Source organism: Rattus rattus, chromosome 3 (assembly GCF_011064425.1).
Source record: "Rattus rattus isolate New Zealand chromosome 3, Rrattus_CSIRO_v1, whole genome shotgun sequence".
NCBI classification, from domain to species: domain Eukaryota; kingdom Metazoa; phylum Chordata; class Mammalia; order Rodentia; family Muridae; genus Rattus; species Rattus rattus.
In genome coordinates this window covers 222,210,991-222,224,535 of record NC_046156.1, presented here as the reverse complement: position 1 = coordinate 222,224,535, position 13,545 = coordinate 222,210,991, and the positions used below count along the sequence as shown (strand labels likewise).

At 39.8% G+C, this 13,545-nt stretch overlaps 1 protein-coding gene across 2 annotated transcripts in view; it reads right to left on the bottom strand.

The window, feature by feature from the left end:
* Positions 1–5,376: 5,376 nt before the first annotated feature.
* The window catches only part of Ell2 (elongation factor for RNA polymerase II 2), a 68,781-nt gene continuing 60,612 nt past the window's right edge, over positions 5,377–13,545 (bottom strand). Inside the window, exons 9-12 of one of the 2 annotated variants that reach the window (XM_032899125.1) lie at positions 11,339–11,405; positions 8,200–8,371; positions 7,148–7,192; positions 5,377–7,058 (exon numbers count right to left, since the gene is read on the bottom strand). In XM_032899125.1, the coding sequence (XP_032755016.1) occupies positions 6,942–7,058; positions 7,148–7,192; positions 8,200–8,371; positions 11,339–11,405 (401 nt within the window). In that variant the 3' untranslated portion in view covers positions 5,377–6,941. Of the gene's footprint in view, positions 7,059–7,147; positions 7,193–7,225; positions 7,345–8,199; positions 8,372–11,338; positions 11,406–13,545 lie in introns of those variants that run through there. The other variant, XM_032899126.1, reaches the window with a different exon arrangement.

The window sequence follows — 13,545 nt, the reverse complement described above, 5'->3', positions numbered from 1 at the left end:
ACTCATTCAGTATGACCCTCTTACACCCATTTCTTCTTGTAGGTCATTCCACCTCACAGTAAAGGTGATTTAAAGCAAGAGTTCACTGATGCCTGTGAAATGTCAAGTAGCAAGTAAATACCAGTTTGCCTCCTTCTCTAGTCCTTTGGTACTTTCTTCTTGCCAGGTTAATTGTTTGCTATTTACCCACCAACAGCATTGTTGGAGTTATATCACACAGATGGCCTGACTACTTACAGCAGAGAGAGCTGTTGACACTTTTAATAGCACAGGCATTCTCTTTTTCTGCGTGGCCTACATTTCTTGCTCTAACTACAGAAGTGTCTACCCAAACAAGGCATCAGCAGAACTGGGCAGTTCTTTCTGTGTGCTCTCGCCTCCCATAAGACAGGCATCACAACTCATCCAGGGAAAGAAAGTCGCCAGCCTTCCCTGACCAGATCTTTCTATGTGAAGTCTTGGGCCAGTTTGAGGTTCATTGACCTGTTAAAATGATACCAATTTTGGAAACTTTCCTCTGTACAAGTAGCAACATGAGAAGGCCTGGTGCTCAAGAGTGAAGTGATCATATCTCTCTGGTTTCATCTCCCCAGAAATACTTTAAGCGATCGGAGAAAAAACTCAACAGCAAAAGCAGCAGGCAGGTTGGGTCTTTTGCTAGTAAGAAATGAACTGGATAAACGGACATTGGGTGCTAACGGCTTTGCCAAGTGGCCTGTTTCTCCCTGGTTCTCCATGCTGCTTCTTTCCAAATGCCTCTCTTGCCCCATGCCCCCACCTACTCCCTTCCTTTCAACCTGCTGCAAGCTGAATGGTAAGAGGAGAGGGAAAGGCAAGAACGGCTTGGCTGTTAGCCCAAAGCAAGCTGGATTTGGAAGAGAAGAGGCCCTAACTTTAAACACACTGTAGAGTTCTGGCTATTATACAAGACTGGACTTATAAGGTACTGAAATGAGACCCATATTACAAGAGACTACGAATATATGTTCTAGAGAAATTATGGGTCCTGCCACAACTTCATTGGTGAAAGCACCTTCCAGGGGGCCATGTCAGAACCAACAGTGTTGCTTTAGTCAGTCTAGTTCAATGCAACAGCCTTCGTTAATCTATCCCAAACCCTGATATCCTAAATTGCCAGGAAATCCAGAATTGAGGCAAATTGTCCTGGGTCTCCTATTGACAATTCCAGAATTAAGCTATATACACCAGGATGTAGGCCTATTTCAACTGCTTCCCAAGCTTTAGTGTGTTGCTTTGTGATTTCTGTTTCTGAAATGGTTGACTATCTGAAAGCCTTTATCCAAAGACAAATAGTGTTAAGATATGCATGTGAACAGAAGGGAGGAACACGGTTCTTCTTCAAGTAAGTCAAGAAGGGGAAGGGAGGAGCAGGTGGGGTGATGATAATTGGCTCCTATAGCAATAGAGACTTGTCAACAGAGAGAGAGAGAAGGATGAGGGTGGTTGTTGAGTGGCATGCCAGCCGTCCCTAGTGTCCCCTTACAGCTGTTCTCAGCTGCAGTGTCTTACAGCTCAGGTGGCCATAGGACCCCTGGAGACCCTCTCTATTCTCGTTAGGCAAGTCTGATTTAAATGAATTTTTTCCTTGAGAGGAGGAGCATATAGTTGTAAGTCGTTTCCTAGAAGCTTTTCCCTAAAGTCTCTTATTTGTAACAACTGTCTCAATGACCCTCTAGTGAGGAGGCATAAACAGCACTAGGTTTGTTTTAAAAGAGGCTCTTTTAAACTCTGCCTTTTTTTTTTTTTTTTTTTTTGTGAAAGTCGAGAATTCCTTTTGACCATTAGTACAATGAGAAGCAGATGCAATGAGTCACTGAGAAAAACTGACTTTTAAAAAAGGTTTATGTGTATGTGTGAGTACCTGTATATAAGACTGTGTGCCACATATGTGCTCTCAGAGGCCAGAAAAGGGCACTGAATCCCCTGAAACTGGAGTCCTCTGCAAGAACAATAACTATTATTACTTGCTGAGCCATCGCTCCAGGTCTGAAAAACTGATTTAAAAAAATTATACTTAAATGTATATAAATAGTTATAGTCATTTAATATATAAGTTGGTTTACATAAAGTATGATTTTTAAATAAATTAAAAAACTCCATAAATCTGTCCTTTATAATGATAAGTGGATAATGGAGAAAATTCAGTTTAGCTCAACTTTGGAATCAGTGCACATCATTTATTCCATATATCTGTATGTTGCTGGTAGCCAAGGTGCTAAGTTAATGTGGTCCTTGAAAGTGAGGACCAGCACCCTTAAAACATTAGGCATTGTGTGTCTGTCTACCCAGGAGCTCAGATGCCTTCATGCTAAACTCTGAATAAACTCAATTGAGTTGTTCATTGATACTGCTGTATAGTTTTGTACATAAAAATAAAAAATGGAGTGATTCTCAAATACTCGGATACATTTAGTAGGTTCCAGTCCATCTCTACATAGACACTTCCATAACAACTCCTGAGGTAGTCACTCACAGGTGGGACACTGAGGACTTCCTTCACTTCATTAATATCTGTAGTGATGCTCTGCATCACTGTAGCCAATGCTGTCCTTGTCTGTTACCTTATCACACCCCACCCCCACCTCTGAATCTGCCCTACCTGGGGTGTGTGTAGGTTCCTTGGGTCTCATCCTGCTGTGCCATGTACTGTTAGTAAGCTTTGTCAATTACAAAATGAAGGCGGCTTATGGTGAATATTGACAGGCTCCACTATCTTTCTCTTTACAGAAACACTAGAGTTTGTCCATTATCCTCAGAGTGTCCACCATTTGAGGGACTGAGCAAGTGCTAAATACAAAATAAATGTCAATAAAAGCATGTGTTGAATTTAAAGAAACATCTCTAGAGATGCTGTGATTATGCTGGAAAATTGGTATACCAATTTTAGACTGTTATCTTCCACTGGGTCCTTGAGAATAGAAAGAAAGTGACTTAGAAAAATAATATTGGACCAGCTAGAGAGCTCAGCAGGGAAAGGTGCAAATTACCAAGCCTGATGACCCAAATTCAATATCTGGGACCCACATGATGAATGGAGAGAAATGACTCTTTTTTCTTTCTTTGCACATGCATTCTGCTTTAATGTTATATTTTACATGAATTCACATTTCATTTGGTTTTAATAATGTTTTATTATGAGAAATGACTCTTAAAAGTTGTGCTTTGACACATGTGCAAACACACACACACACTCATAAAAAATATTTATAAGTTCATGATATGAAGTCAGTATTTATATGAAAGTTGCAAGTTGGGGCCATAGTAAAAATAACCCAAAACATTTCATTTTCAGATTCCAAGGGAATCTGAGGCATGAATTTGATATTGGAAAGAGATGCTCCTTTGAAAAATATCCAGCTAATCACAGCATTAGGAAAGTGCTACAGGCAGCCACTGTGACCAATGCCTATAACCTGGCTTTGAGAAGATGACCCAGTGGACTCTTACACTAATCCAAATTGTTTCAAGGTTAAAAATGACCTTTGTGAAGAGTCTGCCTTGCTCATTCTTCCAACAAAGCGCTAGTGGGCATCCTTTCTATGCCAGGTACTAATAAGCTAGAGGCTGCAGACCATGGACTGAAGGAGGAACACAGAATCAAGAAAGCATGTATCAATTCAGAAGTTTAAAGAAGACTTTAAGTGGGGGAATGTGATGGTGGGGATGGGGAGGGGAACACCAAATGGGATTGGGGGGGCTTGTTTCTGGGGGACTGGGAAGGGGAATGACATTTGAGGTGTAGATAGAAAGGTATCCAGTGAAGGAAAACACTTAGAGAGAGAGAGAGAGAGAGAGAGAGAGAGAGAGAGAGAGAGAGAGAGAGAGAGAGAGAGAGAGACTTTAAGGATAAGGACTCAGCAGAGGGAGGAAGTGAGGCTTAGGTGCTGCAGTGTCACTTTAGCATGGGCACCTTAGGATAGCAGGAACCATTTGTACTAGACAGCAGGAAGTGAGAGTGGTGAGGCAGAGCAGGGTGAGCACCAAACATAACCAGCTGTAAACCCCATGGGAAATCATCCCTAGGCTGTCTAACACAAATATGCCTACTAGTCACACGGGCTTGCAAGTTCCCATGTTGAATTAATTACCTAATCACAAAAAGAAAAACCAGCCTGGTGGGTCAGTTGGATCAGGCAGGCAGAAGTTGAAAATGACATGTTTCTGATTCCCAATTTGAGAATTAGGCAATCATTAAGTATGAAAGCCACCTGTAGCCACTGCAGTCCTTTCAGCGCAATCTCTAAAGAGTAAAACCAGAAAAGCAGGTATGCATACGCCTAGCATTCAGTAAACCCCAACACTCTGCCTCATCTCTGCCTTGCCCCTTTGCAGTCAGTTAAAATAGATTTACTCTCATCTGAAAAGCAATGATTCCACAGCCATTACCTGCATTGCAGATATTCAAATGACCTAATTTAGGTGGCTAATTTTCATAGAATTCTCAAAAGCTCTAATTCATGAAACTTCCACCTCTACCCAATGAGGAGGTATAGCCTTAAGATGTCTAATTGAAGGATTGTTGACACAATGTTGAGTTTGGGACCCTCCACTTATCTTTAAGGATCCTTATAAACTTAACCAGAGTCACGGCTGGCACCAACTGCTGCAAGTTTTCAATGCCAGGTCTCAAAGGATGCCTTTACTTTTTCCTGCATTGTTTCCTCAGAAAATGATTAGAAATTCAAGTGTAGATTCAGCTACAGTGGTCTCATGCTAGTTTATGGGTAGCTGCTAAAGCTGGAGTCTATAAATTCAAGGTTTCAAGATTAAGGGACTTAATCACTATAGGCACCTTGTGAAAATGTAGGTATCTGGGCTTTCCCAAGAGATTGTAGTGTGGATAATGCAAGCAAGCCATTCAAGGCCCTTTCTTTTGAGAAACAGTGGTCATAGCAAAGAACAGCAACAATCTGACTGAGAGGCCAACACTTCAGAGTGCACTACTGAAGTCATTATGTCAAGAAGATTCTACTGTGATGTGAGTCCCCCATTTAGCCATAACTAAGCTTCTTTTCTTCTTTTTAAACTCAAAGTTTGTGATAAACTTCTGCTTAATAACAACTGTAGCAATCTCAAGGTAAAAGAGCACAGGGATCTCAAAGCTGAAATGGAAGTCTCCAGAGGGCCTGTGCTACACACACAGAGATGAAATATGTGCAGCAATACTGACTGGGTTGTGGAGGCAGAGGAATCTTGGTCTCAGTGGTTGGCTGCCTCTGCCTTTCAGATCCATTATCCAGTCTTTTCACTTAACATTTTGAAAAACTCCACAGGAAAGTTAGTCAACATATTCTGCCACATGACCTCAATACTAACATTTTCTAGTTTACAGTGATACACGACAAAATTATTCACTTTTTTGGATGCTGAAGACAAACATCTTTATTAAAGATACTACCAAAATTTTGGCAAACTTTTCAAAACAGATTTGTAAACATAATGCTTCCCTTTTCAACTGGCAGCACTTTGAAACGGTGCAAGACAACCTGAATCAACTTTAGTTCAAAATCCTTATATTTTGACCACATAACTTATGCTCCCACATGATAAGACAAGTGATAGTTTAAATCAACGTTAACAGATAAAATCCATGAAATGAAAGTTTGTGCTATTTGATGAATCACAGTATGTTATGGTTATATACATCTACTTTTTTATATTCCTGGTATCCAGGATGAAAGAAATCTTTAAATATACATCTGATGTAGGTAATAGTTTCTTTGCATATCTCTCTTCAAAAAATACTTTATAGCAGTATATAAATAGATTACCTACACATTTATTTTTGTCATTTTGCCCCAAAACTATAAGATCTGTTTCATTTTTATAACATATCATTTTTTGCCCAACATTAATAAAGCTGACAAACTGTTGAAATGGAAATGCTTTTGTCTTCAACAATAGAAGTAGCAATCTGACAGAAACACACCACACACACACACACACACACACACACACACACACACACACACACACACACACACACCAAATAAGCTACTGCAATACGCGTCAGCTCTTTAACCTGAGTGTCTGGCCTGAGAGCAGCAGCTTCTTCGCCCTCACGCAGCTCACATCCACAGCAGCTCTGCAGACATACAAGCAGAACACACACGTTCTGATGCTGGTAGGCCACAGTATGCTTCCCAGGGTTGTTATCACTGGGAAGCAGTGTAGCTACTGATTAACCACATGATGTAGCAAACACCTTAAGGCAGCCATTGCAATGGGGGTCTAACTTGTAGGGCAGATTTAACACTCTGGAGCCAGACAGCCCGTATGTATGTATGTAGGTATGTATGTATGTATGTATGTATGTATGTATGTATGTGTGTGTGTATATGTATATATGTATGTATGCATATGTGCATAGAAAACTACACACATTCACACAACCTTTTTTCAACCCTTTAAAAACAATGTTTTGATTTTTTTGTACTTTGTGCAAATGTTTAAATATTCTACCATTTAAGGCAAAGAGTTTGCATTAAGAAAGGTCAGAAAATAGGCTTATGTTTATCCAAAAGCTTATCACCTTGCACATTACTATTTTGTCTTGTTTTAAACACACACAACTCTTTTAGGTGTGGACTTTGCATCCCTGATATCTAGCAAAAATCATATCTAATGACAAACACAAGATTTCAAGGAAAATTGATTTGAAGTATAGACACTGGATCTCCAATCTCTAAAAAATTGCTTCTATTAACAAAGATTGGGGTGGGGGGTCAGGGAGAGGACCAGAAAAAAAGCAGCTTCAAATTCAGGGAAGCAAAGTAAAATGGAGAGGAACAGAAGTAACTCAAGTTTACTAATCCTGAAACGTCCAACAAAGTGTCATCGTTTAGAGTCCAGAGCAACTCATCTGGAATTTTAAATAAATAAGCTTAAGTTTATTCACATCTTCTGCTTCAAGCAGAGCCCTAGTGCCACGACTCTGCTTGCTGTTGGTCAAATTCACCTATTAGTCTTTTGATGTGAGCCAGCTTGTTATGAAGATACTCGCATCTGTATTTTTCTTCATGGTAATTGGGACTGGACTGCAGACAAAGAAAACAGTGAAGCATTAGGTCACAGAATCTACCCTGCTTCTCACGGCAGGTCAGAAAGGCACAGGGGTGATACCCACCTGCTTGATCTTCTGATATTCTTGTAAGACTTCTTCATGAACATTCTGTAAAATTATAAATTACAAATAGGAGTTTGGTACTACATCTAACAAGAAGAAGAGTCAGTAATATACTTAACAAGCACCCACCTGCAAGGTGTAATACTGATGAGGAGATACAACTTGGGACACTTTTATGGAGGGCAATTTGGCAGCAGCTATCAAAATAGCAAATGTAAACTAGACTCAGCACTTCTACATATTCTGTAGGTTTACTACCATGAGCTCTGATGCAGACAGACAGACAGCTAGCAGCTTTGTCCAGCAAGACAATTTTACATTACAAGAATGCCCCATAGGCCCTACAAAAGGACATTAAAAAGAATACAAGTGCTTTCTAGGTTGATGGAAAAAATTCTCCATGAAGCCTTGTATTAGTGAACAAAAAAGGTACAAATAATATGGACAGGTTGATAATATCTTTAAAAGTGAGATATAATATTTTAATACTCAAAACTTCTATTCTACTCAATAACTTTTACTATTCAGTCTTATAAATTTAATGAACTTAGGAACCTAGAAAACAGAATGGTTTATTTATTTGTTTTAAAAGATTTATCTATTTATTTATTATATGTAAGTACACTGTAGTTGTCTTCAGACACACCAAAAGAGGGCATCAGATCTCATTACAGATGGTTGTGAGCCACCATGTGCTTGCTGGGATTTGAACTCAGGTCCTCTGGAAGAGCAGCCGGTGCTCTTAACCACTGAGCCATCTCTCCAGCCCTACAGAATGGTTTTAATTACTAGAATGTAACACAATGTTGTCTCTTACAGTTGCAGTAAGTACCCTACTTAGTTCTGTTTTGTATGTTTCACAATATGTAATATGTTATAGCAGAATACATCCTCCCCCACGGTTTATGTTTTCTCCAGTATTTCAAGCACTTTTGTTTCCTAAAGCATCAAAAAGCCTGGTCTGCTAGACAGCTTGTTCTAAGGCTGGTAGGATGGCTACTAGGGAAGGTAAGGAAATCAAACTCAGCTCATTTGGGAACAAGTCCTTTTACCTGATACTCTTTTGAACCTGGAGAAAGGCGTTTTCGTTGTGCATCCAGTTTAATAAATCTCCTGGCTACAGTCTCCATCCTGGCATGCAAAGCTCTATATTCATCATACTCAGCATTGAAGTCATCCTTGTAATTCTGGCGTTGTTCATAAGAGACAATAGCAATATATTTTCTAATAAGAAAAGAAAGGAAAACAGGATAAATGAGAGAAAGAAAGGGTGAGCCGGGGAGCATGAGGCTGGGATTTAAGCTAAATACTTAGAGAGGCTGCCTTCTTGAATGTACCTCCTTAGTAACTGCATGTCACTCTGCCTCCGGTTTGCTGTCTGGCTACTCTTTCACGGGGCCTTCCATACAGAAAGCCTTATGAGTGTCCATGGAGAATATGAGATTCAGTGGCAACAGAATTCAAAAGGAACCACATAAAAAGAAAAAAAATGTTTATACAGACTTGTTCCAGAGCCTTTCTCTATTCTACACAATTTACTACCACACAGTGGAAAAGAGATCAAGCCATCTGTTGCGAGTCATAGGGAGAAAGAAGTACTTGATAGATAACAGGGGAACGCCATAGTCACTGAGCACTAAAGTCAAAGCTGTCCTAAGACCCACTGCTTTGTTAGAGGTGTCTTTTAGATCTGTGACAAGCAAAACTCTTCAACAAGGGCCTTCTGGTTTGCTCCCTGTTCCTTTCCTGATACTTCTAACTAGACCAAAAAACAAACAAACAAACAAACAAACAAAAAAAAACCCAAAAAAACCTAGAGTAAGGTCCTCCACCACAAACCTTCTCTAGTTTATCTTACCACCACTTTTGGATAAAGAGTTATCTTTGTATGTGTATATGTACGTGCTTGCATGTATTTGTGTGTTCGTGTGTGTATATTCCTGATGCCTCATGGGATTCAGGTATGTGAAAGCCATCTTCCCAATATGCCAGGTGATTCAGCAGAAAGTAAATCAGTTAAAAGGTCATTTTAATAGTAAAACAAGCAGTATCATTAGCTCACAGTCAGCCTTCCTTTTTTGCTCTGTTTTCCTGCCATGGAAGGCCCAATTTTCTTGATTATTTTGGGTTAAAACTGACACCAGGCAGCTAGGGGGGAGCTGTAGAAGTCATCCTAAAGGTGAACATTTGGGCACACCTGGTCCTCACGGTCGTATCATCTTGGAACTTGGGCCTCTCCAAATGGTTTTATCTAAATTGCTTTACCACAAATTCCTTACTGGAAAGTGGGAAAAGTGCTGTAGTATGCAAACTGAGCGTCCTCATTAGTATTCTCATTTCTGCTATGAGTATGACAGTGTGGAGGCTGAGTTTTCTAGGTGTAACTGATTTATGTGGCAGTGACTGATTTATGTTACTCAGCTGGTCTCAGCTGAAAAGCCCTGCCAGCCACAGGGAGCAGTCCTCTGAAGACATGCTATCTTACTGCAAGTCAGAGGGAGCCCTGAGGGTGATCGCAGTTCCTGGAAATAAGCGTATATAAGTAAAGACTAAGCAATCTTGACACTCTGGTTTAATTCATTGTGTAATATGTTCATCACACTTGCTAAGAATCTGACCTTTGGTATTTTATTTAATAACTTGGTTAAGGAAAAACACCAATGAGGCCAACTGGGTGCTGCAGTTTGATTCTGGTACTTAACAAAAACTATCTTTAACAAATTCTTAGGACTTTGCAGTTGGTTTTTAATGAGGTAACAGAATAAAAACATGCAAATATGAGATAACTCCCAACTACTAAAAGTTTTTAGTTTGGGTAAAACATGTTGCTTTTATTTAAGTAAATTAAGTATAAGCAAAAAGCTTTTTAAAACAAAAGCCTTAGGAACATGACAAACATACACAGTTCCCTGAGGGAGAGGACCAACACCTCTTAGTGATCTAGTGATCATTTCCTGTTGAAAGACTCCATTAATACATTAGGTTTAACTAAACCACATCTTAAATATAGTTAGCTGATTAGGTTGGCAAACAGGGCAACAGCTTTGAATCCCTGGCAGACATTTCAGGTGAGCTATTTTATACATGTCACTGTTACTGAAAGGGTGTGAAGCTGACCACAGGAGAGTGCAGGCAGCATCCTGACTGCTCCTGGGCTCAGCTTTCACACATCTAACAAGAGGAAGGTGGGGGGACGGAGACTCCGAGGACTGGTGTGTGGAGGCTCATCGCCTACCTAGGGGTTCCTCAGGCTTCTGTGAGCTGAGAGGTGCACTAGGACCATCCTGCTTTCTCATTGTCCAGTAGCTACATAATGTCCAGCACCTGTAGCTGTCACACTGGGGTTAAGTAGAAGCAGAGCTTAGTAAATCTAAAATGTTCTCTCCTCTTCAAAATCAAAGGTTGAAAGTATAGTTTAACTTGGCCCACTATGAGATGGCACTAACAGAAAAAAAAGGTCAGACAGGTCAGGTTATAACTCATGTTCTGTGTTCTAGCTCTTTCCCAAATCTGTTTCATCTTGAAAGCCTTCTGCTCTCAGAGCTTCTAGTTTTTCCACGCTCCACTTTTCCAGGCACTTGCAACTTTACTATTTTCTTCTTACAGAAGCCTTTTAATTGTATGAAAAAGCTAGAATTATAAGTCTAAGTTATAATTTCTGTGATAAGCAGTTACAAAAAATATTCCCAGCTGGGCATTTAGCAACTTGTTGTCACAAGAAAAACTCATACCTGGTACTAAATGGTAACGAGTCAACTTTAGTATTCTTTCCTCTTAAAATTAATTTTAGAAAAAGACCTTTATTTACATAAAAACAAATCTATTGCCTGCTCTGCATTGTTCAATGTAGAGGTTCAAGCCCTGTGAGCACTCTGGGCCCCTATAGGGGCTGTGCATTAATGGACTGTCAGCTTTGAAGACTCAGATGTTCATCCTGGCCCTGGAACAAAGGACAAGCTTCTCTATACTTTAAAAGCCAATAAGCACTGCCCTGCACAGGGGAGGCACAGGCTGCTCCTCAGACAGTAGATCTGGGACAGCAGGCTCAATGGCAGACTTTCAATTGCAGAGGTGGTTCCAGGACTCTATTTTTGGTATTTCTTACTTCTTTTGATTTGCAAATTATGGGAAAAGAATTTTCAAACTTTCTAAAATTAAATAGCTCTCTCCATTGGAAGGTAGAAAACTTACATCAAATAATCTGGGAGTTCAATTGTTGAAGAAGGCTCCATGGAAGCTGTGCACTCTTCTTTAACTCCTATGAAGGAAAAATCAGAGCGTTCATCAACCAGTATGGTTATCAAATGCCTCTAACTTTAAAACAGATTAGAAAACATCTGGAACACTTTTCCTCAGATTCTCTTCTTCCACCTCAATAAGCAACAGTAAGCAAGGACTACAACGGAGCACAAGCATTGGAGGCCTGCATCCAGCAGGGCTGACGCCAGGTATTTAAAGCACTCTGGCTACTACAGTGTCTGCACAGAAAAGGTATCCATCTTAACCCAAGGTCAATCTTCTCTTCTTTCGGTAACACTTGTGGCATCTGCCTGGCAATTCGGACTGTGGTGGCAGATGCAACCAGACAAAGGGGATTTTAAATCAGCATCTACTTTTCCTGGGATTCACACAAGGTAAAAAAGAAACGAAAGAGTCAGGGAGCAGCTGTTTGGGCGGCTCTGTTTTCACTGTTACACTTCTGTAGCTGGGTAGGACGTTTCTTCATTGGCTCACCAGGCATTAATGAAAGTGGATGCACACTTCTCTAACCTGTGACTCTCACAGCACCAGACAGGTGATTTAAGGGTAAATAATAAAAAATGCTTTAGCCACTCATGGCTATGCTGTTAAAAGTAGGTAAATTCTCAGTATTATATTGCTTAACACACAGCTTCCAGGGCTATGCTTAGAGAATTTATTAATTTTTTTCCTTTTTTTTTTAATTCAAGCTACCCTTAATAATTCTAACTATAATTTGCTGGAAAAACATATGTTCACTACAAAGTAAATGTGAATATCTGACAATTTATCAGTCTTTTAAAAGGTAAAATACACTAAATAATTACATAATCAGTGGCCTTATTGTTCACCTATATAAATTTGACTTGGTTGTGACCACAAGAGAATGTGCAAGAGCATCAAGTATAGAATCCTTGGTCTTTGCCCTAGATGCCAGACCAGACAGAGGATGTGGTTTTGGCCCTGCCCTCCATCTGTGAAGATCACACTTGACACTAATAAGATTTCTTATAAATCATCAAGAAAAAAAAAAGGATACAGGTTTACCCAGGTCTCTACCCCAGAGAGCGCACAAGTTTCTTTTCTTTTTTTTTTTGGAGCTAAGGACCAAACCCAGGGCCTTGCGCTTGCTAGGCAAGTGCTCTACCACTGAGCTAAATCCCCAACCCCAGCACACAAGTTTCTATGGGAGGTCTTGGCATACTAGAGCTCGTCTTGAGTCACCCCATGAAGGGTAGATGTGTGGAAAGCAGAGGGTAACATGAATCTGGCTTATAACTCTAAACGTGAAATTTTACTTTATAGCTTATCCTGACTTGACATATTCAAGTCTGAAGAGTGTAGGTGGGGAAAATAACTTATACTTTGACCATTCTTTAGTGTTTTGTTGATATTTGTTATCATGCAGTATACCTAATCCAGGTCAACTGTATCTTTACCATAACTTCTCTTCTGCAAATTTTACTAGGAGAGAATAATGAGAGTATCTTCCATATGGCAGAAATGGTCAGTTAAACCTCAGGGTTTCAGGTGTTCAATGTTAGGAACAAGATCTGACTAACAGATGATGTCAGTTTACTAACAAAAATATCCTTCTCTCTTCCAAGCTAATAACAGCCAGAAACCTGAAACAAAGTACTCTTATTGCAAGTGACCACAGAATCTTTACAAAGATTTTGACAGTCTTTCTGTGCTAATCTTAATTACAGCAGGGATGCTTCTTGCTTCTCAGAAAGGAGGGAATAGATATTTCTACAGCTATTGTGAATGTGTTTAAATCAATCACAAAATGGCATGGACCTGTTATACGGATGTTATGTTGTGCAATATGACAGAGAAGGAAAAGAAGAGCAAAGGGGAGTCTTTGGAGAATGGTAGGGTCAATTTAAAATGTCAGTGTAAATATGCATCCAGAAGTCATGTTTAATACTCTGCTAAGTAAAGACTAAAGTGACAGCTACAAGGTGAAAGAAAAAAAAATATGCCCCAAAAGCACAATATTAAGGTTAGCTAAATAAGTCATTTGCTTAAAAATCTTCTTTAAAAGGGGAACAAGAATACCCTTGGGAGGGAATAGGGAGGCAAAGTTTAGAACAGACACAGAAGGAACAATCCATTCAGAGCCTGCCCCACATGTGGCCCATACATATACAGCCACC